At 45.2% G+C, this 25,796-nt stretch overlaps 1 protein-coding gene across 1 annotated transcript; it reads left to right on the top strand.

Moving 5' to 3' along the window:
- Positions 1–56: 56 nt before the first annotated feature.
- On the top strand, positions 57–25,759 carry LOC126523395 (lamina-associated polypeptide 2-like). Its single transcript, XM_055066948.2, has 5 exons — positions 57–432; positions 7,263–7,374; positions 9,963–10,146; positions 19,148–19,267; positions 25,407–25,759. Exons 1-5 carry the CDS (start codon positions 256–258, stop codon positions 25,603–25,605), a joined length of 792 nt encoding a protein of 263 aa, XP_054922923.1. The 5' UTR covers positions 57–255; the 3' UTR covers positions 25,606–25,759.
- The last annotated feature ends 37 nt before the right edge of the window (positions 25,760–25,796 follow it).

Here is a 25,796-nt window from a genome sequence, read left to right as displayed (position 1 = left end):
GTTTCCTGTTGCCAGCTTTTGCCGAATGTCGCCTCATGTATACTTCTTTTTCGTTCCCAACGTTCCTCAAACGCATGCTCACACGCCCGACCTACCGGCACGCAGTGTGTGCGAGTGTAGCTAGGCCATCACCGTGCTGCTGTGACCAACCGGCTGTGTCGTAGCCGTCGTAGTGCACCGTTTTATTGGTGGTAGCGGCTGCCGTTCGTGCGTTTATAAACAGCGGGGGCAAAGCCGCACTCGACGGAAAGGAAAATGGCCACGATGACAAAAACAAGTCTACGGGAGGCGCTGCATCAGAAAGGAGTTGCGGTGCCACCCGGCTCCCCCAAGGAGACACTCGTGCGGCTCTACCGCGAGCACTTTCCCGGGTCGGACACCGCGCGCGACGGCCTCTTGGACTTCTCGAGTGACGAAGAAGTGGACACACAGGCGAGTAAGACTTGTCAGCTGCGCTGGGCGGTGTTCGCTCGCCGGCGGCCTCATTGACGGCCGGTCGTTGGCGCCGCGTTCGAAATGGTGCGCAGCCCGTTTCGCGGCTTTGCGTTATAGGTGTCGTCCCGCTGCCGCGATCCTTTCGTTGCGAACGTTTGAAGTGACGGGAATCAAACGGCGCGCTGCCAACTTGGGCAGTTCACTGTTCCGACATTGAGCCTCGTTTGATACCGGATACACTCCTCTTTGTTGACAGATGTTGCGCGACATGCGGGTTGCATTGGTCAGAACTCCGAGGTGGTGGCTGCCGCTTCTGCTGCTGCTTACAAGTATTTAATTACGACTCCAGCTAACTCGCAAGTTTGCGTTCTTTGTCGATGTATACATGCTCTGATCCGGTGCGTTCTCAAACGTGGTTGTCTACTCTGCACCAACGTGCTAACTTGGGCTAGTTGGTACGTGACTGAGATTAACGAAGCGCTTGCAGTTTAGGTCTACTCTTGTTTTTCCCATAACTGGCTATACGTTTAAGAGAAGCATCTGGGATGTTTCGTACGCGCGATAAAAACGCAAGTAGTAATAGACTATTGCACTTGTCAGAGCAATGTGCCATGGAAGGAGCGGTTGCAATGAACTTGTTCACAAAGAAAAAAAAACAACCCATCTTTGGTGGGTTGACCGCCACCAAGAATCGCATGCAGGCTTTGCTCTGACTACTGTCGCCTGCCGCATATGTTGGTGCAGCTGTTTATCTGTGTGCATTGTGCAGTCACCTTTTCTTTCTTTCTCAAGAATAGCACCTGGCCATCGTTTCACATTTTTCGAAACCACACGTGCAGAGCGGTGACCAGTCAATTTAATTTTGAGACACTTTTACGGTTGCCATTATGGTATAATTCCTCGTTCACATGCTCCTTTATGAACAAAGAACACCCTTGTCAGCAGGTGCAACTTAAAATATAACCTTAAAATACCTCCATCAGTTACCTTATTAAAGTAAAGCTTTCTTTGCCTCTTCCTTCGACTTTCCCGTTGCTGCTGTGGGTTGCTGTCGCGCACACTGCACCAGGGCATGGTTCAGAGCAGTCGCAGGCCAGGATTGCTTTCTCAGTGACGTCGAGCATTCAGGCGCCGACTCTCGCATTCCCTGGACTGAAACTCTGGATCCTCTACTCAGCGTCGCCTCTTCTCAGCCACAGCTTTGGCGCGGTGTTCTGGGTCAGGTGTTCAGAGACGCACGGAGTAGAGGAGGCATGAGATGTGTCGACACGCCGACTGTTCTAAGCTCTTACCCACCTGTGACGTCACAACTCCACCCTACGCGCGTGGGGTGTGAGGAGGTTACATGGCTCAGGGCTCTCTCAGGTGGTTGCTATGCATCGCAAGGTGGTGCACAGCTGGGCAGAATTTTTCAGTAATGCTCCATGGCAAAACTAAAAGCTTAAATAGCTAGCTCACTGTTAAAAAAAAGTGTACATAGGACAAGCAGGCTGTTGTCTCAACGGGCGGATCAGGGAGCACAAGTACAACATAGACTATGCTATTTCAGCGCATTTAGCCTTCCGCTGTAGGGGTTACGGATGGGTGCCACTGTTTCAAAAATAAATCATAAGCAGGAACTTTGATAAAACTGCACGAAGTTTTAGAAGCGAAAGAAATCAAAGCTACAAGGCACCTGTGTCAACTCCTCTTCACTTGCGTATTTGAATAAAGTTCAATTTGTGTGCAGTTATAAACCAGTACCCTACCTGCTATAATAGATTATTATAGTCCAAAGGTGCCGTCACTTATCTTTATTTGTTTCTTATGCTGTTTCTTTGCTCTCCTTACTGATATTCTGTATCTCTACACGGCACTTTTCTTTTTCTTTTGGGACTGTGCATATTTTTTGTAAGAAGGCTGAGTGCAGCAAATGCGGCGTTTTCACGGAGGAGTTCCTAGGTGAAGTGGACATACTTTGCTGCTAATTATGCGAGCTTTAGAAGGCTAATTAATGACAATTCATTAACTGTTTGTTAGGGGCAGTTCTTTAAATAGCAAATGCGGTCTTTATTATAATTATTATTGTTGTTAAACGTTGCACCTAATTCAATATATTCATCATCAGATTTCAACTGTAAATCAAGGCAATATCGGAATTGAATGCACCGGGAGCACAGGAAAGGCAGCCCTGCTATCATATCAGACGGAAACTCCCCGTGACAAAAGCGCAGGCGGAGTTTAATTTTTCAGGCGGTGGAGTGGCCCAACCAGCTTTAGACACACCCACGCGTGTGTGAATGAGAAAAAAAGGAAACCGAGGGTCCGATATTTATTAGTCGTATCATAGGAAGCAAACAGGCACCAACTACAGCATAGGGTAAATTGCATGTATTTAATAATTGAATTAAAGAAAATAATAAACCAATGGAAATGAAAGTGGATGAAAAAGGAACCTCATGCAGGTGAGGCACGAGCCCACGTCCTTGCTTACGCATGCGATGCTGTCCTTGGTGTCCTTGTTGGTTGGCTTCTGATGGTATGACTGTATACATGTGTGTGTGTTTATGTAAACCTCTAGTGATGGCAAAGTATAAGACAATAACATAAAGGAAGCTTGCACCGCTGAGAAACGCCTGTCTCTTGGTGGTGCAAGGGACTCGGGCAGTAAAATTGAACTGTTTCCTACCACAAGGTCTTGTAAATACAGTGCAGTCCACTTATAACGATACCACATATAACGATATATCGGTTATAACGATGGGTCGACATGAGAGTGTCATTTTATGCATTAGGTCTATGGGGAAAAAAAACCATTTATAACGATAGGTTATTCACCGCATATCGGATATAACGATCAAAATTTTGCAGTCTGGACGGCGTTTTCCGTGTCACATAATCGTAACGTTTGCGTTGCTTAGTTCCCTGAAACGAACGATGTCGAGACGAGGCGATGTTTACCTCCGTAAGTTCGTATCTGCCGCCATTACCGCGCAGCGCGTCTCGCCCCGCCCGCGCACGAGTAGGCGCAGCCAACGTTGGCGCAGCGCGCCACAAGATGGCGCTAGCTGCTTCATGCGGTCATGCGCGTCGGCCATGTCGCTCCGAAAGAGAGAGAAAGAAAAAAAAAGAAGCGACAAGCAAAGCGGCGCGGTGGCGCCCGTCCCGCGTCTCTCTCGCGATAGCAGGCTGACGCCACCGAAGCAGCGTGCAAGCAACGGTTCAACCCAGTTCGAAGATGGCGCCGACAAAGCGCAAAGCTGTGTCGCTTGACACGAAGATGGATATTTTGCAGGATTCTCGATGCGGCTTCAAGGTGAGCGCCCTCGTGAAGAAGTATGAGCTCGTCCAGTTAACGATATCAACCATCTTGAAAACCGGGAGCACCGCGATTGTGAATGCAGGAGCTATCAGTTGCCATGCCGATCAGCGGAAAAGGGGTTAGAGACCCTTTGTACGCCGATGTTGAAGAGGCGCTTTACCAGTGGTTCATCACCAATTGCTTCAAGAAGGCGGGCTTTGTGCGTAAGGACGAACTTCCCCAACCCGGTGGAAGTCGCTGACATAACCGAGCTCTGGGAGCTCGTTCCTACTGGTGACACAGGTGGTGTGTCGAAGGAGGAGTTTTTGACTGCAGACAGTGCTGCCTCGTTCTGCGATGAGGTCACCGACGAGGCGATCGCCGAAGATGTGCTGTCTCGACAGACGCAAAGTTGTGCGACGGTGGCGACGGCATCAGCGACAGTGACAACGAGATCGTCAGTGGCTCCTTGACCCCGACCACGATGTCCACGCAAAGTGGACTGTCGTCGATCGACTCCTTAATTGATTTTATGCATGCTAAAGGATTGCCGCCAGTGTTCGCGCAGCAGCTGGAATCCATGCACACCGCGGTTGTGAAGCTGAAGCTGCCGCAAGAGCAAGTGCAGATTTTGGACTATTTCGGCGCGCCTAATCCTTGACACGGTCATTGGCGCTAGAAATAAAGTTTGTTTTTCACGGCCTACTGTATACATCATCTATTCTTTAGAGCAAGTAGCGAATTCGAGTTCAGAGCTGCAAAAGTAAAGAGCGCAAACGCGTTTAATTTTTTTTTTTTTTTGATAACTGCAGTCCAGATATAGCGATCATCGGTTATAACGATCATATTTTTCGTCTTTCTCGATATCGTTATAAGTGGACTGCACTGTACTCATATGAGGCCGTCACTTCAGTGAACAATTCTTTGAGGTCACACAGAGTTTCTAAAGTGCAACTGTTATTAACCCTTCCAATCACAGTGTACACATTTGTGGACACAACTTACCTTGGCCCATGGAGCAAAAATTATTGAGGAGGCAAAACAGCACTTCCTCGGGCACCCCAATAATGTCGCAGCGTCGGGCCCCGAAGTCACCCGAAAGGTGTGAACTGATTTCAGAGTGCAGAGAACACGACACACACAAGCGCCGCTACCAACTGTGTGCTGTTTGTTTATATACCTTTAAAGGAATAAGGTAAACTGCACGAACTTGCCCAGCAAGAAGCAAGTCCTTGCTTCTTCAAGTACCCTCAAGTCAAGAAAAGTGGTGTTTACTTGTTTACTTACTCAAGTTTGCTTGCATGTCAAGGGCATTAGTGACCAGAGGTTGGCAAATGCCTTCATTTTTTGTTTTGCTCCCTCACTTTCAGCACACTAGCCTCGTCCTCATTTTCACCTTGTAAGATTTACCTGTCCTCCCTAGCCCTCTGTGCATAATTTTCCTCCTACCCTCACTCCCAGTTAAAATGTGTCGCCTGTCCTTGCACTAAATTTTCTGAATTTAAATAATCAGTTTACTTGTCCGACAATTGAAAATTGACCATATACATTGGCACTGCTAAGAAGTGAGCATAATTTTTTTTCTACGAACCAGCTTCAGTGCTAATGCAAGCTGCATATTGTTGTACTTTTGCAAAAAAGAAAACTCTGCAGCATTTTGCTGGGAAGCATGCAGCAACAGATGAGTCAGATATCTTATGTTGCACACACATAAGACAGACACAAATCTGTGTACTTGTACGGTTTAGCAACAGTAAGAGTGCCATTTATATATAGGTAGAATAGGTTGCAGTCTGTGTGGAGCTTGACAAACATCTACAATCCTGAACGAACAACAATTGTCTTTCCTGTGCAGTTTGCAACCTGTGCTTGCTTCAGAACATTCTCGCTCTTGGCTTCTTCGCCCTTTCAGATGCCGCTTTATCTCATTAATTAAAAACTTACTTTCACCACATTTTTTGCATCTTCACAATCATAAAGTGTACAGCTGTAGAAAAGTATTAAGAATTTTCAATTGTTTAGTGAAATTTACCAATTTTGTAGAATGAGGACATAAACTATTTCATGTTTCGAAAAGCTTGAAAAGCACTTATTCAGCCACTTGAAAATTAATCCTGGTGCATGACATTGTGAAAAACAAAGAAAAAAGTGAACCTGCTACATACAACATACTGACACCGAGTAAACGCCAAACTGTCTACCTTCCCACCCATTCTGCTAAAACATTCCGCGCATGTTATTCAAATTTGCAGTGCAATTCCAATTATAAGCGTTTCAAAATGTATGTGACACATGTTAAATATCATTACTTTCATGAGTGCTTTTGCTTTTGATGCACTATCTCACTGTACACTACTGTGTACACTGCCTGAAAGGGTTAAGGGTCATAGTGCCAATCAAAGGTTCTGCAAATGTGCCTCAACGTGTGCCTTTGCTGCAAGGTTGATGCATGGAAGCTAATGCACGCATATTGTTTCATTAATGTGCACTGCACACTAGTATTATGTATTTACATGTTAGCTATACAATCACTTTTGTTACACACACTGCATGCCTGCACCTACTAGAAAAAATTCAAATATGGGTGAATAGATGTCATAATCTTCGTTCACTTCATCGGTGAGAGCCACAGCAAGAGATTGAAACAATCAGAATGATAGAATGGGGTTATCTAGAACAGCAACTCGAAAGGTGCTGTCCTTTCGAGTTGTGAACTTCGGGAAAGTTTCTTGTTCACTGACCTCTCACATTCAAAAGCATGCGGTTTGTCCTTTGTACAATTTTATCACCACATTACTGTATGTTAGTGCATTTCTTACACTGTATTTTTTGTATATGTATTCTCGTATGTATTCTAATTATTGTATAATCTTTAAGTGTACTCTCCCCCCTTACACGATGGCTGTAGGGGCCTGTAAGGTATATTTAAATAGATAAAAAAGCATTACTTGTGAAAATCTTTGTATGCAGCTCTTTTGGAATTCTTCCGCCGAGAGTGCACAAAGGAAACTTCCTCGTTTATCCATTCATTCAAACACTTTTTGTCTAATAGAATTTTTTGATAGAGCTGAAATAAAAAAAATTCTCATCTGTTTTGATTTAGGTGCACATTGAAGAACTTCCCACCTTCCCCCACCAGCTGGTCCAAATTAACCCAGAGTCCGCCACTACAGTGTGGCTCATAATCATATTGTGCTTTGGCCATGTAGAACCCCAGAATTTTATTTACTTATGTTCGAAATTCCTTTTAGGCATGGGAACTAGGTGCTTGGCATTCAGCAGGGCAGGGACAAAGAATGGACACAGTACGGAAGCTGCCTTGCTTGGCCTGACTTCCATGTGGTTCATTCTTGCGATGCACAAATAACATAACACTCAGACAGGCATTACATGCTCTCTGCGCTTGTAGTGAACAAATCAAGATGGGGAAAAAAATTTATTTGAAGTTGGACTGGCAGCAACATTGCTTCGCATCATGTTTGCCCTCCCTCATCCTCGCAGGCTTTCAACTCCGAATCCTCACATCACGTGATGTTTCTCTCTGCAGGGGCATGATACCAGCCTACCTGTGGAAGTGTCCGAGGGGGTACGTTCTTTGACCAACGATGAGCTCTACACCAAGCTGAAGGAATTTGGCGAGCCAGTTGGCCCCATTGTCAGTGAGTGTTTGTTACTGAAGTGGCAGAACGTTGTGTTTCTTCCAAATGGTTGCGAGCTTTGTTCTCTGGCATGCAGCTGTCAAAGCCCAATAGCAGTCAACTTAAGCAACTTAAATTTCCCTTAAACAACTTACATTTCTCACTGTAGCCATTTGAAATGTGCGCACAAGGAAACCGTTGTGAGAATTGAATGAATGGGAAAATACTGTATTTACTATTTCACCCAAAGGCAAAGCACTGTCTGTAATAGCAAGGCTTAGCAATCCACTTGAAGTCTTCGGACAGTGCTCTAGCTACACACAGATGCGACGCTACACTGGTGTGCGGACTACATGCGGATGCGGCAGAATTTTGTACACCTGTCAGCTTGTTATGCTGACACATTTCTTAATGCCAGAGAAGTACTGTTGACATTGCATGCATCAAATGGGACGCAGGAGACAGTGCATTCGGTACTGCAGCATAAACAACCTCCTTGCTCAGTTAATTACGAACGGTGTCAGCGATCGCATCCATGTTTTTGCGAGAGAACTACACGTCTTATAAGTGAGCACTTCTGCCAAGCACAGTTTCCTCTAATATTTTATGGGATGAGTGAAGTGCAAGTATGATGAAGTTAAAGAAAGAAGCAGAATTGATAACAGCCTGTAATATGTGTCTAGATCACGTGTTGCCGTAGCTTAAGTGGCTCGGCAGCTCATATTGACTTTTCTCGGTGTGGAACAACGCAGCCCATATGCACAGATATGTGTTTCGCCAGCGGCTGTGGTTTTACTGCGTTTTGACAGTATTTTTTATCGGCGATTCAGCATTTTCTTAATGTCAGGCTAACAACGATTTGCGGCTGTAGATGTCGATATAAACAAGCGCACCACTTCGGCAAATCCTATGCGGAATGCTGAGCTCGAAGGCTTTCTTGAATATGTGAAATGTCTAATGAATATGTAAAAAGAATACAAAGAGAAAGGTGCAAGAGCAGGCAACAGCAACAACAAACTCCAAGGTAGCCGCGTGGGCATACAGAACTCTGTGTGCCTTTATCGGCCGCACTATTGGCACATCAGTGCACTCAGGCCTGCTAGTAGTTGGCGAGTGCTGCATAGCTTCGAGGAATGACATGCTGCCCCCATTAATAATTCATCGCTATCCACAAGATGCACAACCAATGCACAAGGTACACAAATTAACTGGTGAAAGCCCTGGCATCCTTCCAGAATGTTTCCGGTGGCAGGGGGCAGCACAGGAACATGAAAAAGGCAGATGGTTTCAAGGCCTTTTAGCACGAGAACCTAACAATTTAGGTTTAGTGCTGGCCCTTAGTGTCTCTTAAAAGCACTATTGCCGTCAGACTTGACCCTGTAAAGGTAACCACGTACATGCACACAATAGTCAGGCAACAAGCAAAGGGACAGGCAGTCTGTGTTACGGCATTGGGCAAGAACATGGGCGCAACATTGCGAATAGAAGCGGTGACAAGTTTTCATTGTTGTCAGAGTAAACACAATCATGGAACTGTAAAAAAAATCTCCAACATGCCATGAAGCCAACATTTTGGCCAGGATGTACTAGATGTTGATTTAATATTCTGTCGTGCTGCTATCCGGTAGGTAAAAATCAAAACACCTCAGTGGTTCTCGGTGGCATCTAAGGCCTAACAGTCAAAACAAACTGATCACACTGATGACTAAACATAGCCAATACTTTGCCCTCACTGTGAGGTCAGACCAAGTGGAGGCTGATTTTTACCATTTATTTCCGGCCGTCACTGGGGAGAGCAAGTAGCAACTGCTAATTCAGATTGAATCGAGCAGACCGGTTGCCACTGTGTTTGCACAAGCACGCGGTGACCACTGCAGCAACAGATTGTCCTCCGCAACGATGAGACCTGTCACTTGAGAATCGCATACATGCAGTTGAGCCTTAGCTTGCGAGCCTGCACAGCCAGCATGTGGCATCTGTCTACAGCAACTGTAATCTGTCATTTTGACAGCTGTTGTGCTTCACCCACAGCCATTATGTCCACTGTTGACAGGTGTCGCATGCCAACTTTAGTGATTAGGGCGCATCGGCCAATGTTCCAAGGAGCTGGCTGTGACGTGCTCTCGCATTTGGGTGGTTTGGCTAACGGTACACTTAACAGCGTGAAGCCAGATTGGTAAATTGCGTTTCTGGAACACGCTTAGCAAGCAAAAAATGCAGAATTGAAAGAATGTCTTAAAATGCTTGCTTTAGCTTCTGATGTTATGGCATTCGGGTAGCATATGCTCGAGACTACCCAATGGCCCATTGATACACAAGGGTTACTGTTCTTGATCATTGACAGCTTTTCCTTTCCATAAAGATGGCTTGAATGCACGAAAATACCTTGAAATTCATGAAGTCATGCTAATGTAGCAGCACTGTAGTTTGAGATCAAGCTCCAAGAGGGGAAACTGTCTTTTGTTTTCTCTGGTAATATCCATCAAGTGGACTATCTGCTAAATAAGCGGAATTCAAAGTTTGAAAAAATACTTTGCCAGACTAAATCAACATATTTTACCTCTAGTGCCTCTTTAAGCTGCTGCCTAATGTTGGGTGACATGATGCAGGCACGACACGGAACTTATACGAGAAGCGCCTACAGCGTTTCATCAACAGTAGTGGCTCTCCCAAACCTCCTACCAGCCCTCCACTCAACGTCACATTCTCAGCCACGGAGGACGAAGCTGAGAATGACGATGACTATGAGGGCACCCCATTGCAGGATGTTCCTCCATCCCGGATAGGACTCGGGTATGCTTGCGTGTTCTTTCTTTTTCTGTTTCTTCAATTTTTTTCTTTTCTTTTTTTTTTTTTTTTAACTCAAAGCTTTCGTTCCCTACCTCTCCACAATTTGGTGTGTCGACGTCATTGTCTACTGTCTTGTTGAGTTGCATCTGGCGTTAATCATGCCACCATTTGCTTTCGGGGATATGATGTGAGGTTTAGCATGACTCGGCAGTGGGCTGATCAGGGTGTACGGCTGACAGCATTTCTGGCACTATCTGTGCCAGGAATGGCTTCGTCAGTGTACTTGGATTCATCTCATGCCAAGTCATGCGAAGTCTCGAGAAGCTGATAGTATCGCCGAAAGTGATAATCGGAAATATTGCTTCTGGTAAAACTTGCCTTTTTTCTGCAAGGTATGCTGCCGCTGCTGATGACTACTAATGGGCATGTCACAGGACGCATACATTGAAATTTACTACAGCAGACTTCTTATCGTGATGTGCTGCACTGTCTTGCCAATTCATCGAAGCTTCATTTACGCCGATTCCCACAGTGCATAGGATCTTCATGTTTTCTTTTTTCCTCACTCTTTTATTGCAAAAGCAACTATGTGGAAACTGTAGCAGCACTTGCAGCACCAGCGTCATTTCTGTTTGTAATAATTTTGGTTTGTGATAACTATTCCATACAAGCTGCAAGGTGCATGTGTTGTCCCAGCCACCTGCAGCCCACTCCAGGTGGCAAAAGAGGATGCATGACTGCTTAGCCATGTACGCCGCGTACAGCATTCCCCTGCTGAATGCAATATGCTGTAGACCATTTAATTCACTGTACCACCATATTGCATACACTGTGATGCCATTTGTGAGCAGACTCTTCACTGCCACTGCTGGCTTGGGCAAATGCTCTTAGTTGTATTCCAGGCGTATGATTGGCTACAATTGCTAGTGATCATTTTCTATCTGGAATGGTCTACTTAGAATGATGTGGCATTTTCCACATTGCAAACAATTCTGTGATATGTAGTGAACTGATTTAAGTCAACATGACCGGAGTGATTGAACCTAAAGTCAATCTGCCTCTGAGATCGGTGCCGTATTTATTCATGAATGTGCCCTTATCGCAGCATTCGCAATGCAGTTGACGTAGGTTTTAGTTTAGCAGTAATAAATCGCTCCAGAAACGACAGTCGTGACAGCGTGGGTGCTCATTAGAAGCAATTTTTGTAATAATTTTGGTTCGTGATAACTATTCCATACAAGCTGCAAGGTGACAAAAACTGCCTTTCCTTTTGGTTTTGTCCAGCCTGCTTTCTCTGATGTGCTTACTCATTTTGTGTAATCATGTCCTAATGAAGAGACATTGCATTCTTAAGTGGCTATTCCGCCAGCAGTTGGGCAGTTGCTGCTTATGCCTGCTGTGCCCCTAGGTCAAACCAACCTGCTTTCCTCTAGTGCAATTTGGTACCATGAGATGATTGAGCGTGTAAAAAAAAAAATTGATATTGGCAAACGGAGGTCTGAGAAGAGCACTTGAGATTGTAATAAAGCGGCTGTGCAGGATTTCCAGCGCTCAACAGTGCGTTGGAGACGCATTTTGTAAGAGTCCGCCAAGATTGTTATCGACAACTAGTTGTGTGCATGGAACGATGCGCAGGCTTGTAAAATAAAAACAAGCCGGAAAAATGCAACTTCACGCGAGTCTGAATGACACCGTAGAAACCAAACTCGAGATTTCACGCTAATAAATATTAATGCTCGCAGCCTAGTGAACAAAACCACTGAATTTGAGCACCTTCTTTTTCTGTATAACCCCGATATTGTCATTGTGACTGAAACCTGGTTGTACTTGGACATAGGCGATAGCGAAATAATGCCCTCCCCCCCCCCCCCCCCCCTCATATCAAATTATTCGAAAGAATCGTAAAACTCATGATGGTGTAGCGATTGCTCATAAAAAAGATATTGAGCTTATGGTGATATGCGAATGCCCCGGTAGCAAAAGTATTTGGTGTAGATCAATGCTGTGAGGCTCTCTTTGCATAATTGGTGCTGTTTATAGACCTCCTAATGCCCCTCTTTCATTTCTAAAATCAGTTCAAGACTTTTTGACTGACAATATCTGAACACACATCTAATTATAGCAGGTGTTTTTAACTTGCCAGATATTCTTTGGGATGTACGACAGATTGGCTCAGCAGACTTCAGACACTGTGATGCTTTATTTGACATGGTATTTAGCGGAGATCTTATGCAGGTTGTCAATAAAGCAACTAGAACTGGACCAACTACTCAGTCAGTGCTTGACATTCTATTTATAATAATAATAATAATAGTAATACTTCGGTCTTGAGGGTACAATAAAATTTAAAAAAGAACAGGATTTCTGATTATGCCGTTTCTGTTAATGAAGACCACAAACTTGTCCTATTGTGCATAAAAAAAGTTTTGCCAGTCAAGCTTCACAGAGAAACAATACGCATAAGAAATGTTGCTGCAGCAGATGTCAGCATCCTAGATTACCTGGAGATTGCACTGGAGACGTTTGATGGAGCAGCTGAAGTCAATACGTTGTGAAATAAGTTTAAAGGTATTGTCAATTACTGTATGCATAACTATGTTCCAATGAAGATAAAAAAACTTAAAACGAGAAACCCTTTGGTGAACCGAGAAATCATTTAGTTAATGCGGAAATTAAAACGTAGAAGGATAATTCAAAACAAAGATCATAATGAGATTTGAGATCTTTTGATAATACTAAAGGAAAAATTATCTACTGTGATAGAACATTACTATTCCCACACTTTCTGATGGTTTATGAAAGATTCGCCACAGCGTTTTTGGAGTCACTTTGCTCCATCACGTGAAGATGTGACTTATGTTACCAGCAATGAATGTATGATTACAAATTTTGCTCAAATTGCTGATAGATACAATACATTTTTCCATTCGGTGTTTGACCCTCCCCTACCATTGCCTGTGGAAATAAGAGAGGAAGTTACTAATGCTCGTTCAGACATGCCAAACATTATCTCAACTGTAGAAGGTATGCTTTCACTTCTTTTAAGTCTAGACACGAAAAAGTCTCCTGGCCCGGATGGCATCCCTAATGAATTCTTGAGACGATATGCTGAATGGATCTTGATGTATTTGCTGATAATTTTCCATGCGTCTCTTAAACAGAACAGCACAATTTACCAAATGATTGGTTAATGGTGCGAGTCGTGCCAGTTCATAAAACTGGGGACAAACATAGAGTTCAAAATTATAGACCCATTTCAATTACAAGTACTTCGTGCAAGATGTGTGAGCATATCCTATCAAAAAGCTTGTTTAACTATATTGAAAGCTCGAACATATTTATTTCTAACCAGCATGTATTTAGGAGCCGATTGTCCACTATCACCCAGCTTGCAGAAACAGTACACAATTTTGCTCGGGTAAAAAATGAAACGGGTCAGGTGGACGGAATTCACCTAGATTTATCAAACACTTTTGACCACGTTTCGCACTCAGATCTGGTTGGTAAACTAGTTGATCTTAGAGTTAATTTAAATATAGTTAAGTGGATTCTTTCATACCTTACTAACAATTTGCAATATCTGGAAGTGAAAGGATACAAATAGAAAATTCTGAAGGTAACATCAGGTGTCCCTCAAGGGTCTGTGTTAGGACCTATATTTGTTATATTAATGACATGACAAATGGCCTTAATGATAAGACAATGGTTTGTTTATTTGCAGTTGATTGCTTAGTGTACTCTAAAATCTCATGCGGACCAATTAAAATTAGCTTCAGCACTAGAAGCAATCACCAGTTAGTGCAAGCGATGGAAGATGGAAATTGATTACGAAAAAACTGTTAGGCACCAATAACTAGAAAAACAAGAACTGTATTACTTTCCAATTACAAGTTATACAACAAACCAATAAAACAAGTGAGCCGCTTCAAGTATTTAGGCGTTAGGATATCAGGTGACTTGGAAAAAACGCTTCACTAATTTATGTAATGCCGCAGAGGTTAAAATTTGGTCACTAAGACTTGCTCCCTGAGATATTAAACTAGCTGCATATCTGGCATTGTTACGTCCCGCTATAGAATGCCGTATTTACTTGCATAATGATCGCACTTTTTTGTAAAAAAAATTGACGCAAATTATGGGGTGCGATCATTACGTGAGTTAAATTTCCGACGAAAAGACACATTTTCCTTTTTCATCCCGCATTTGCTGCGGGATGACAAGCAGGCGGCTGCCACTGTCAGTGCGGGACACCAAAACAAAAATGGCGGCCGGCGGAGCAAGCGCACGCGCCGAACGCGATTATTTTTCTTCTCGTGAGTACATTACGCGCATTGAACCAGTTTCTTCCATATCAGTAATGAATAATAATATTAATATCGGCAAGTTTGCGACAATAACATAGCCTTGTCCACTTTGAGGGGACAGAAACGGAGATGGGCACGCTTAGCTGCCAGTGAGATAAAAACACATGGCGGGCATGCTGCGGAAACTGCGGCATTTGTCTTCACTGCTATCCTAATACGGCACGTTTCCGCTAAGGGTAGGCGAATATCTTAGCTGCGTTACAAGCGTCGGCGCATGAATAGCACACACTTCTAACGTATCAGTGTAAACGTGGCCACTATCGTTGCCGCTCATGATTTGTTGCGCGCCCACGATGGCAGACGAGAAGAATCGAAAGGTGCCCTTTATGTTGTTGACCAAAACCATTATGAAGCCTACAAATAATAAAGCCGAGGCAAGTTTGGTTGTAGCTTTCTTTTTTCATGAAAGTGCGGAAAGTGATGAAAGGAATGAAAAGGGGCATCTGCTTAACACAGCCAAATTATTTTGAAAAATACTTTCCCAGGTGGTCAAATTACTTTATTGCGGATCTTGAATGTACAAAATGTATAAAGTCGGGAATAAATACTAAAATATAATTTGGAACAGTATTTTGGTGTCCGCATCACTCAGAACTGCAAAATGTTCAATAGTATTTCCGTGCGTGGTACTCCTTGAAACACGGGTCTACGCACAGCGCCTTATCGCAGTCTGCACATCTAAAATGTGTCTGTTCTCTTGGAGCGAGGAGTTGTATTGGCGCACACATGACATCTCTGCGTGCGGCTGCCTTGGGCAGAGGTCTGATGCACCCTCTCGCGTAAGCGCGTTGCCGCAGAGAGCGAGAATACCTCGCAAGCGGTGGTGATAAACAAGCTAAGACGTTGGTGATAAACAAGATAGAAATCAACTTCCGCCGCCCCTGCGAGAGCGTGCCGACAAAGAGAAAAACCACGTTTCGCGCGCCTCCGTTGCGATCACGCGACGGAACCGAAAGCGCGTTGCCACTGAGAGCGAGAACACTTCGCGATCGGCGCTGATAAACAAGCTAAGAGCAGCGCCAATCAAGATAGATATCAACTTCCACCGCCCTGCAAGAGAGTGCCGACAAAGAAAATGACGTTTCGCGCGCCTCCGTTGCGACGACGCGGCGAAACCGAAACCGCCAAAGGGGCGTTGCCGCAGTCTGAGCAATGCGCTGAAGCTAGCAATCAGTTCTGTTTATCTCCCCAAGAAGGGAGCACAAATTTCAAACGCTTCTTGTAAGTGCTTAGAGGTGGCAGCACCTCTCGGTGAGCATGCATCGTCATTATGGCGCGAAATTTCAAACGGAGGGTCGGAACCGTACCCGTACGGCAAAGACCTTGCGGGACAGAAAACCGCCGCCGTACATGTACGGCGAAAACCTTCAAAGGGTTAAGAATGTTGGGTGCGTGCAAACCACTTGGTATGTCTTCAAGAGTCGTTAGCGTAGCATTCGACAAATGGTAAGCGCGATCATCATTAGCTAGACTTGGCACGCTAGACTTGGCACACAACATATCGCTGCGACAAGGTCAGGGTGCGATCATTACACAGGAAAGAAAAGAAATTGAATTTTGACGACAAAATTCAGGGGTGCGATCATTACGCGAGTAAATATGGTATGCTAGCATAATATGGGATCTGTATAAGAAGAATGAAGTAAATGAAACTGAAAAAATACAGAGGCATGCAGCAAGATTTATTAGGTCAAAATATAGGTACACAAATTCAGTGACTGAGATGCTCACTCAACTAAACTTGCCCGAGCTTTCATTGTGGCAAAAAGTGGCTAAACTAAAATTTATTTATTTAATGAAACATAACCGCTTCAATTTCGACACTCAAAGGTACTTCAAAAGAAAACATCACGGATATCACATTCCGTTAGGTCTAGCCATAAAGACCAATATAGGCCCATACCTGCAAAGGTTGACTCATTTAAGTACTCCCTCTTTCCTAAAACGATTTAAAATTCGAGTGCGCTACCGCATAGCATAATGAAAATTGATTCTCTAGAACAGTTTGAAAAACCTGTACTAGCCTTTTATTTTTCTATGTAACCACCCTCACACATTCTTAGCTTCTTTGTACAATGATAAGCAGCATTTGTAACATGATTGAAATGATTCTACGGGATATTGACGAAGTTCCTTGTGTGATGTTGAACATTTTATTTTGTATGGTACAGTTGTTGCTTGTAGTGTTCGGTGCCTGTCATACAATGTTCATTTATATTCCTGCGGATGTTCTTGTGTAATATTGGCATAATTAAGCAGTTGTATTTCCTGGTTTGACTTGTATAGCGCTCGTGTTTGTAGAGATCTTAGAAGCTTATCTTACGATTTCTCCACCCTGTATAGGTGTTTGGGCTAACAGTGTAAATGAAGAAATAAATAAAATAGTGGACATGTCCATTTCGTCTGCTGCTGAAGTGCTGGTTGGCTGTGGCACTTCGCTGCTGCGGACGTGCAGCCCAGCCAATCAGAACTTCAACGACAGACGAAATGCACATGTCCACTAGGCGGACTCTTATAGAATACCTCCCTTGGAGATCCCGCATATTGATGTAGTAAGCATTCATTTTTCTTAACTCATTCCATAATTCCAGTTTTCATTAACTCAGCCATTTTTCTTTTTCTGGTCGCCTGAACTGTGCGGCAAGGTTTGCTGCATACGGAGTGGTTACCATATTTATCCGTATTGCCACCACCTTTTTTCCAAGAAGTGGGGTCCAAAAATAGCGTGTACATTACAATCAGATTTGAAACCACAACCATGTTCACAGCATTGGTGACATTGCCATCGCAAAGTGGTGATAGAGCAAATTTTTGTGAAGGTTGCTGTGGGTTCATTTTGTGCTCGACCACGACCTGGAGTGGTAGGCTTGGTCGATCGCATTCACCGGTTCAGTGACTTATATGGGCGCCAGCGCTCATGGTGCTGTGCCAAGCACTGTGCGGAGCTATCTGCACGCAGTGCCAGAACGCTGTTGGCTGCATAATTTCAGAAGTAGGACACAGCACCTCACGAAAATGATATATTAGTATCTGACAGTAGTAGTAATACAGTGGAACCTCGTTAAACCGTGGTCGGCAGGAGCTCGGAAAAAGTACGTACTAAACGGTAGTACTGTTTAACCGAAATAGCATGAGATCGCCCACTTACCTGTCGAAAACGGAACTCAGAGAGAGAGTGCGATGAAAGGGGAAAAAACATGCAGTATTTATTCACTTCGCGCAACATAAATGTTATTTTCATTTGATGCCGCGGCGGCTTAGCACGACGACAGCGGCCTCAAACTTACTGAAGCTGCGTACCAGCTTCTCAGCCAGCCCCCTCCTCTCGGCAACACTCGCTCGGCAGTCCTCGTTGGCGTTACGTATTCTCCGTGCACGCGCGCAGTAGTGCTGCATAAGTCCCGGGGTGCCTCTTTTATTGCCAGGTGCCGGAGTTCGGAAAACTTTTCGTTCGGAATAGTTACGTTAGCGCGCCCCTGTTCTCGTTGCGACGATTGCATTCATGAGGCTGACGTAGCGCGCAGCTTATGCCACTGTCGGGCCTGAATCGCCAGTGCTGTCGCTCTCCGTGTCGTCCTCATCACTGTCGCTAGTCGACAATTCGGCAACAACAGAGGCAACGATGGCGAAAAGTCGAACCTCGTAGCCGACATCTCTTCGCGGTCGCAGCTGTGCTGCCGAGCAACTTCACATTCCAAATGCCACACACTGTAGTCAACAGCAGATCCATGTCGCGGGCAAATGCCGACTTCTTCGTGTCACGTTCGATAGCACGGACGATGTCTAATTTTTCTTCTGTGCTGAGCACCCGGCGTCCTTTTTATCCGAGCTTCGGCATGACTCGAGTCCTCGCTTGCACGACGCCACAACACTCCATACGCTCTCTGGCATGGCGTCGAAATGATGTTGATGTTGATGCGGCTTCACGTGCAAACGCACAGGGCGCTTGGAGGCCGTTGTATCGATCTCTGAGGCTCGTTGTTCTGCTGGGCCGCCCGATGGAGACAACGCACCGCCGTGTTTGCGCGACGAAAAGTGGAAACTCTACATTTTAACCTATGCGTACGCAATAAGCTGGTACGGTTTATGCAGATACAAAATACATTATGTTCAATGGCCGCTGAGTCAGGGAATTGACTTTACTACTTTTAAACCGAAACTACTGTTTAAGCGGGTACGGTTTAACGAGGTTTTACTGTACTAGAATACTGCCCCTGTGTGCTTGGTATCTGTGGCCAAGGAAGCGTAAATGGCAACAATGACTGGCCACTTTCATTATGAGAGGTCAAAAAAGAAAGTTGGCCCTTTGTGAAGGTCAATTTTGCACATCTCGTTTCTTGTGATCGAAGAGGGGGGGGAATTCGTTCTTTGTTTCTTTCATAAATCAAGGGGGCATGCTACATTCAGGTGAAGTTTTATTTTGTTAGTTTAGATATGCAAAAATTGGGTGTGCATTAGAATGAGGTAAATATGGTATTTTGTAGGTGGCATCAACAATCAAAAACTACTACACTGAGAAACGCACAGCGATACTTCTATAACTGTACTAGTTGTGCAGGAGCTTTTGCAGTGTTGCCTGCTGAGCATAAAACTGAATTTAGTGTTTGGCACGTGTACTCACAGTGTCTCCTTGGTTTCAGCACCCATGGTGGAGTGTTCGGCTCCTTCGGCACTTTTGAGGGGCCCTTGACAAGCCAGACGAGTGCCTCGTTCATGGGGGCCAGCCCACCACTGCAGCAGATGTCATTGCGTGCTAGGACGTGAGTGTCGACTCTTTTCTTAGATCTCCTTGTTGGCCTTTCAGTACACTGTTCTCGGAAAGATGCACATACAATATTGGGGTTCTCCCCAGAAATTTTTGAAGTGTAGACATCTGACTGAGAAGGAAGTGGGACGCGCATGTACCGTATTTACTTGCATAGTGAACACACTCTCATAATGAACGCACCCCCAAGTTTAGTCGTCAAAATTTCTTTTTTTCTCCCGCATAATATACACACCCCCAGATTTGATCCCCTGCAGTCCCACGAATGGCCACGCCGTAGCTTTCCCACTTTACTTGATCCGGCTGATGTCATGGAAACAAAAGCAGCAGCCACACTGCGCTTCCTCGCCCTAATGCTGTTCTTCTTCCTTTTTTTCTTTTTCTCCCCGCCCCCTGCAGCGCGCACTGTTCTATTTTTTTATTGCTTTCCTTTTTTACCTGTGTGCGCCACGCACTTGTTTTCGGAATATTCATGTGCCATGAACGGGGCAAGTGTAGAGACGGCAGCGCACAAGCACACAGCAAGCAAAGATCACAGAACTGCCCACCAAAGTTTAAGGAGCCGGCAGCAACCTGCGGTGCTGGCATGGTGACAGGAGCTTGCGGAGAGGGCCAATCAAAACGACGCTAGATAGTGGTACAGAATCTAGCCTTACTTTTTTTTTCTTTTTCTGGCAGCCACTCCTGCTCAGTGACAGCATTGTCAATTGCTCGTTTTTTTGCCTGTATTGTGTTTTGCCGTGGGGTATTGGCCGAAATGCCACTTACACGGCCGGTTTCAAGTTAGAGGCTGTGGAGTGTGCAGTTGAGCGCAGGAATCGTGCTGCCAGTAGGCATTTTGGAATGGGCGAAGTCCACTTGCATTATTGGCAGAAGCAGCACGGCAGGATGCACGCTATAAATCTGGAGCTACTTGCCTTTAGGGGACCGAAGACCGGAAAGTTTCCTGGTGTGGAAGAAGAGGTCCTAGAATGTGTTCAGGACCTGCGAAAGGAAGGCTGTGTCAATTCACACCAAATGATCGGGACACATGCGAGTCGCAGCCAGGAAGCACAGCGTCGCTACCACCGCTTTCACAGAAAATATTGGGTGGACGACAGGCTCCATGCGATGCAACAGACTGCTTGAGGAGGTGCACGTCACTGTCAGTGACTGCCTCCTTGCTACGAAGAAGAGAAGGCTGTGGACTTTCACAAGTGTGTCTTACGCCCGTGGCGGGACCGAGAATTAATTCTCTGGCAAATTGGGAACGCCGACCAGACGCCCATCAACTTCGACATGCCGATGAGCAGGGTGGTTGGTGAAGGAGGAGAATGCAGCATGCTCGTCAAAACGACAGGCGCCGAAAAGCAGCGTTTCACGGTTATGCTGGCTATCACAGCACACGGCAGGAAGTGCCACCGTATGTTATCTTTAAAAAGAAAACTGTGCCGAAGGCCAACTTCCCAGCCAGCATACACATACGAGCCCAAGAGAATGATGGATGTCGACCGACCTAATGGCTGATTGTGCCCGTACTGTCTGGGGACGGTGACCTGGCGGCCTGCTTATCCCGTCTCTCGTCATGCTCCATAAGTTTACAGGCCACCTGCGAGAGAACTAACGTGGGAAGGAGCTGCGCACCGACATTGCCGTCATTCCGGGTGGGCTCACTTCAGTGTTGCAGACAGTGCGCACCGCTTGTACACAGACTGACACCGACCGACTCGATTGAAGGCCATCCGTCAAGCTGGTATACTCCTGGATCTTGTATGTATGGCGCTTGCTGCCAGCTGACTTGATCTCAAAAAGTTTCAAGAGGACTGGGATCACAAATGCGCTGGGCGGCGGTGAGGACAACCAGTTGTGGGAGCACAATGTGGAAGTGGCCATCGACCTGGACAACGGGTCTAGCAACTCTGACGAAGAGTGAAGCATAGAGAAACGTAGATGAGTGAAGTGGAATAAAAAACTGTTTGCAAACAATGTACATTTAGCATATAGAATAGCGTATATTTACTGCAAAGGCGTATATTTACTGCATTTACTTTTACATTTTGGGCACACAAAGTGAGTGCACATTTGATTTGGGGGCAAGTTAGAAATACTGCCATATGAATTGGCAGTGTGTTTTGGCATTTTGATCTTGTTCAACCCACCGAATTATTCAATAAGTTTTGTCGGTCTGGTTAACGTTGAATTTGCGGAATTCGACTATACTAAGCAGGGTGTCGGAACTAAATGTTTTTTGTTCTGGTTTTATTACGTTCCACCAAAAAAAAAGTTTTGTCCCAGTTCTACTCCAGACAGAAAAAAAAAATATGAACAGTTCAGAACGATTTTAGTTCGCATGCAAAAACTTCCGAAACAATGTAACAATAGAAACTGTTTATTCTTCTCAATAAGTGAATTGTGAGCTCCGGGATCATGCTCAATGCCTTCAGTCGAGGCACTGAGCATGATATCGAGAGTAGCACGTCATCGAGTGTACTCGTCGAAGTAAGAGACCGCTGTTCCGATAAAACAAACTTAAAGGAACATAAACGAACAATAAAACTTCAGTAACAAAGCGTTGTACCCGTACAAAACAAAACAATTAGCTCTTCAGTACACAAGGCCTAGGTTTTGCTACAATGCTGATCTGCTACTGTACCGTGCGGCAGGCTTCAATATGTAGAGCGTTCGACCGGCTATCGCTTGCACTATGCTACCTCATAAAGGCACTTATGCGGATGCTTGATGTGCACTAATTCTGACCTTGCTTGGTGTGGCAGTTGTTTCAAATTGCCCACTTTCCCCTCGAACCAAAAACTGATAAAAAAATTTCGGTTTCATTCTAAAACAAATTAATGTTTCGGTTACATTTGTATTCCGGTCAAAAATATTGTTTTGTTTTGTTTTTCGTTTTTGTTTTCATTCCATTCTGACACACTGGTACTAAGTTCATTCATTCTTCATATTCATACAATATCAGCATTTCATCATTGAAAGCAGAATCTGGCTTGTCCACACTTGTTTCCGTCGACAGGTTTCCACCCTCTATCTCTTACATTTAGTTTTCTACAGTTCCCTTAATCATCAGCCGTACATCACACCCCCTTCATACATAACTCTGCAGCGGTCAACCGCTTCAAGTTGCGCACATGCCTGGAATGCCACTTTTCATGCACCATTTTTTTATTGAAGCAGCAAGAGACTGGGACAGCCTTGCTCACAAGCCCATCTGCCTTTACTGAAGCTATTGTCACCCATATTTCAGAACAAACACCTGTTTGTAGTATATATGTTATTCACTCCTTATGTAACACTCTTGCAGGTGGGTTTTTAAGGAAGTAGAGTGCAGTGGGCAATCTCCACTGTATGTAGTAGCACTCATTGCTACGCTGTATATTGTTTGTGTAATGTGGTTTAGGCAAAAATTAAAAAGAAACGTAGATGGTAAAAATTATCTGGTAACTCCACTACAGTGCTTCCTGTAGCCATTGTGATCTAGGGCATTGAACGCCATAGCAAAGAAATGAAAACTTCGGAGAAGCCTGCGAAGAAGTATGGGCGAAGGCTGTGTGCCTCTTCGCGAGCAAATGTTGGGATTAGTGTGTAACAGAGCACTGCTCTCGTAGCAGCCACGTCTTAAAGGGAGAGGCTCCTCGAAACAACTTTTTCTTTATTACAGTCGCCGACCGTTTATTCGGACCTCACGGGGACTGCGGAAATGTCCGAATAAACAGGTGTCCGAAAAAGCAGATTAAGAAAAAAAAATGAAATCCTTTATTTTCACGCACTTATTCGGGCTCGGCAGTAGGCTTGAAGAAATCGTGAGTGCGCCGTTGCACGCTGTCCCGTTGACGCGCAATCAGATAAGCCTGAATCTCGGAGAGGGTCGTACGGTCACTATAGGCGGCTGAAAGCACAGTCACTGCCTGTGCACGCTCCGCATGCGACGGCAGCGTAGCACATGGTGCGTCATCTTCCGACTCGGAGTCATCGTCCGGCGGAGCAGCAGAAACCTGACGAACGATCTCGCCGTTGTCGAGTTCTGCGCATGTCAGTACAGCAGTGTCAGCACTTGTGAAACTGTCAAATGAGACGGTGTCCGGAATCACAATGCAACCACTGCGCAGGTCTCGGCAGAATATTTTCCGCGTCAGTAGGGAGCACATCGGAAGGCGACAAATCTTAGGCCTCCCGGCACCCGCTTGCTGGCATTCCCCAGCGCAGTCTGCGCGGTCACTGTCGGCGCCATTAGACACTTGACGCGATGTTTCCGTACGCCACGTTGGATCACCGAAACCTCGACACAGTACACAACGCAAACACCACCGTGCCGACACCAGTCGCACAAACGAAAAACGTGCTACTCGCAGCGTCGTGCGCGAAAGAAAGAAATCAGCTGCTGGATTGTCTTGACATGGCTTACTAAGCTGAAACCGGAACTACTGTACGACCACTCTATTGAACCAGGCAGAAACGATGATGATGAGCGGGGATTTCCAGTAGCGCCACTTCGTGGGGCAGCAAGGAGGCTCCGTTCAAAACAAAAATGGCGTTCAGCAAGTCGAACTATGCGCCGCGGTCAGAGTTGGTGCATGATGCCCTCGAACGAGTTGGCTCAAGAAGTGTCCGAAAAATCAGACGAGGGGTTGCAGGGCGTCCGAACTTTCGGCAGTTGTTATACATTATGGTCTATGGGGAGAATGGCGGTGCCGCGAAGCTGACCGAATAATCGGGCATGTCCGAATTTTTGGAGTCCGGAAAATCGGTCGGCGACTGTACTTAATTATGCAAAAAAATTAGAGAAAAATGTGTCCTAAAATTTTTTTCAGTTGCAGTAATTGTAGATGCTGTTTGAATAAATATCTGCACTTAGCGGCCTACAAAGAACTAAATAAGCTACAGCACAAAGCTTTTTACGAAAATTTATTACACAGTAAAGTGCCCAAAATATCACTCTATTTTGCCATTCTGTAGCACATAACTCAAGAACTATAGCGGCTACACAGAAACTAATGACATATTTGAAGTCTCCTTGTAATGCTCTGAAGTGTGTGGATTTTCAAATCCCTAGTGCAAATATTTGAGGAATGCTTTTTTCAAGGAGCGTCTCCCCTTAAGAGCACACGCACACTACATTGGTGACCGTTGTGTGGCTGTTGGCACATGTGTGCTCGTTACACTGGCACAGTACAACGCATATTTGCAGAAGTACCACTTCGAGACGCATGCTCTGCAATGCTAGCAGTCAGCCGTGGCACAATTTCAGTGGAGGCGAAGCAAGCTGTGCGCATGTCCGCAGTGAAAGGGTGTGACAGAAAGTGTTGAGAGAAGGAAAGGGGTTGACTGTAAACGCTTTGCATTATGCTCCATAAGTGCGACTAAGCTTTGTATGGCTCTTCCCCCCCCCCCTTTTATGCCGCAACTGCAATGGCAACAAAGGACAGGTTTCGCCATCACTTGTTGCCCAGAAGTCCACGCATTGACTTCCCCTGGGTATGTGTGATCGCAGAAAAACATGGCAGCAACCGGTCCATCCACTTTAATCTGAATTTGCTCGTGCAGCTTGCTCTCTACCGTGGCAGAAAAAAAGAAATAGTAAAATCAGCCTTCATCCCATCTCACACCGAGAACAAGGTCTGCCTGGCGTGTCACTTGAATATTGTGCGGACGTAGTTGCCGCTTTACCACACACCCATGAACACACACATGAATGCACGCACACATTATGTACACACACACATACTTTGCAACCAGGCTGAGAGATTGTAGATCCATGGGTGATGACTTGGGAGGCTGATTCTGATAGCACTGCACGATATGTGTCCTCAGAGGCTTTAACGCATGATACATAATGTGGACCAATTCCAGAGGCAGTGCAACGTTGGAGCACCTACATGCCTATAAGTCAATAGAAGGAACAACCAGGCTTGTTGATAGTGTAAGGCAAGAAAAGGATGAAACTAGATGAGGACATTGCCTTTCTCTTGTCCTCATCTTACACTGTGATACCGTCCTGATAACTGTCCTCATAAGTAACTTGTTTCGGCAGCATATCTCGACATGTCTAAAGAGAAGCCATCGCTTGACTTCGAAAATCATTCTCAGGTTGTAAATTGGTCAATATTTTGAATGAGAATCAAGCATGTTCAATTCATGTGCAGGGGTGCGGCAGGAAGGAAAGAAGCAAGCAGTGGAAACCATGTGCGGCCACAAGTGGCACAGCAGAGGCCGAGGAAAGGTCTCCCTCTGCTCCTCAAGTTTGCCATCGCAGCAGCCGTGGTCGGCGTCAACCTGCTCATCTATGCCAACCTGGAGTACTTCAAGTCGGATGTGCCCGTGCCTTCTGTAGTGAACAAATGAGCAAGCTCACCTCTCCTGGAACCACGAAGCAGCGCTTGCCACAGACTTTAGTCATCCTTTTAACTGTTTTGTCAACTAATGCATTTTAATTTTATCATGTTCTCTCCCCTGCCATGTCTAATAAAATGTTCAAATAAACAACTTGGCAACTTTGTGTTCTTAGTTTGGGTTGCTTCGCGAAGAAATAGCCT

Source organism: Dermacentor andersoni, chromosome 6, assembly GCF_023375885.2.
Source record: "Dermacentor andersoni chromosome 6, qqDerAnde1_hic_scaffold, whole genome shotgun sequence".
Taxonomy (NCBI): domain Eukaryota; kingdom Metazoa; phylum Arthropoda; class Arachnida; order Ixodida; family Ixodidae; genus Dermacentor; species Dermacentor andersoni.
Note: the sequence above shows the minus strand (reverse complement) of the source record. Positions and strands in the feature narration are given on the sequence as shown.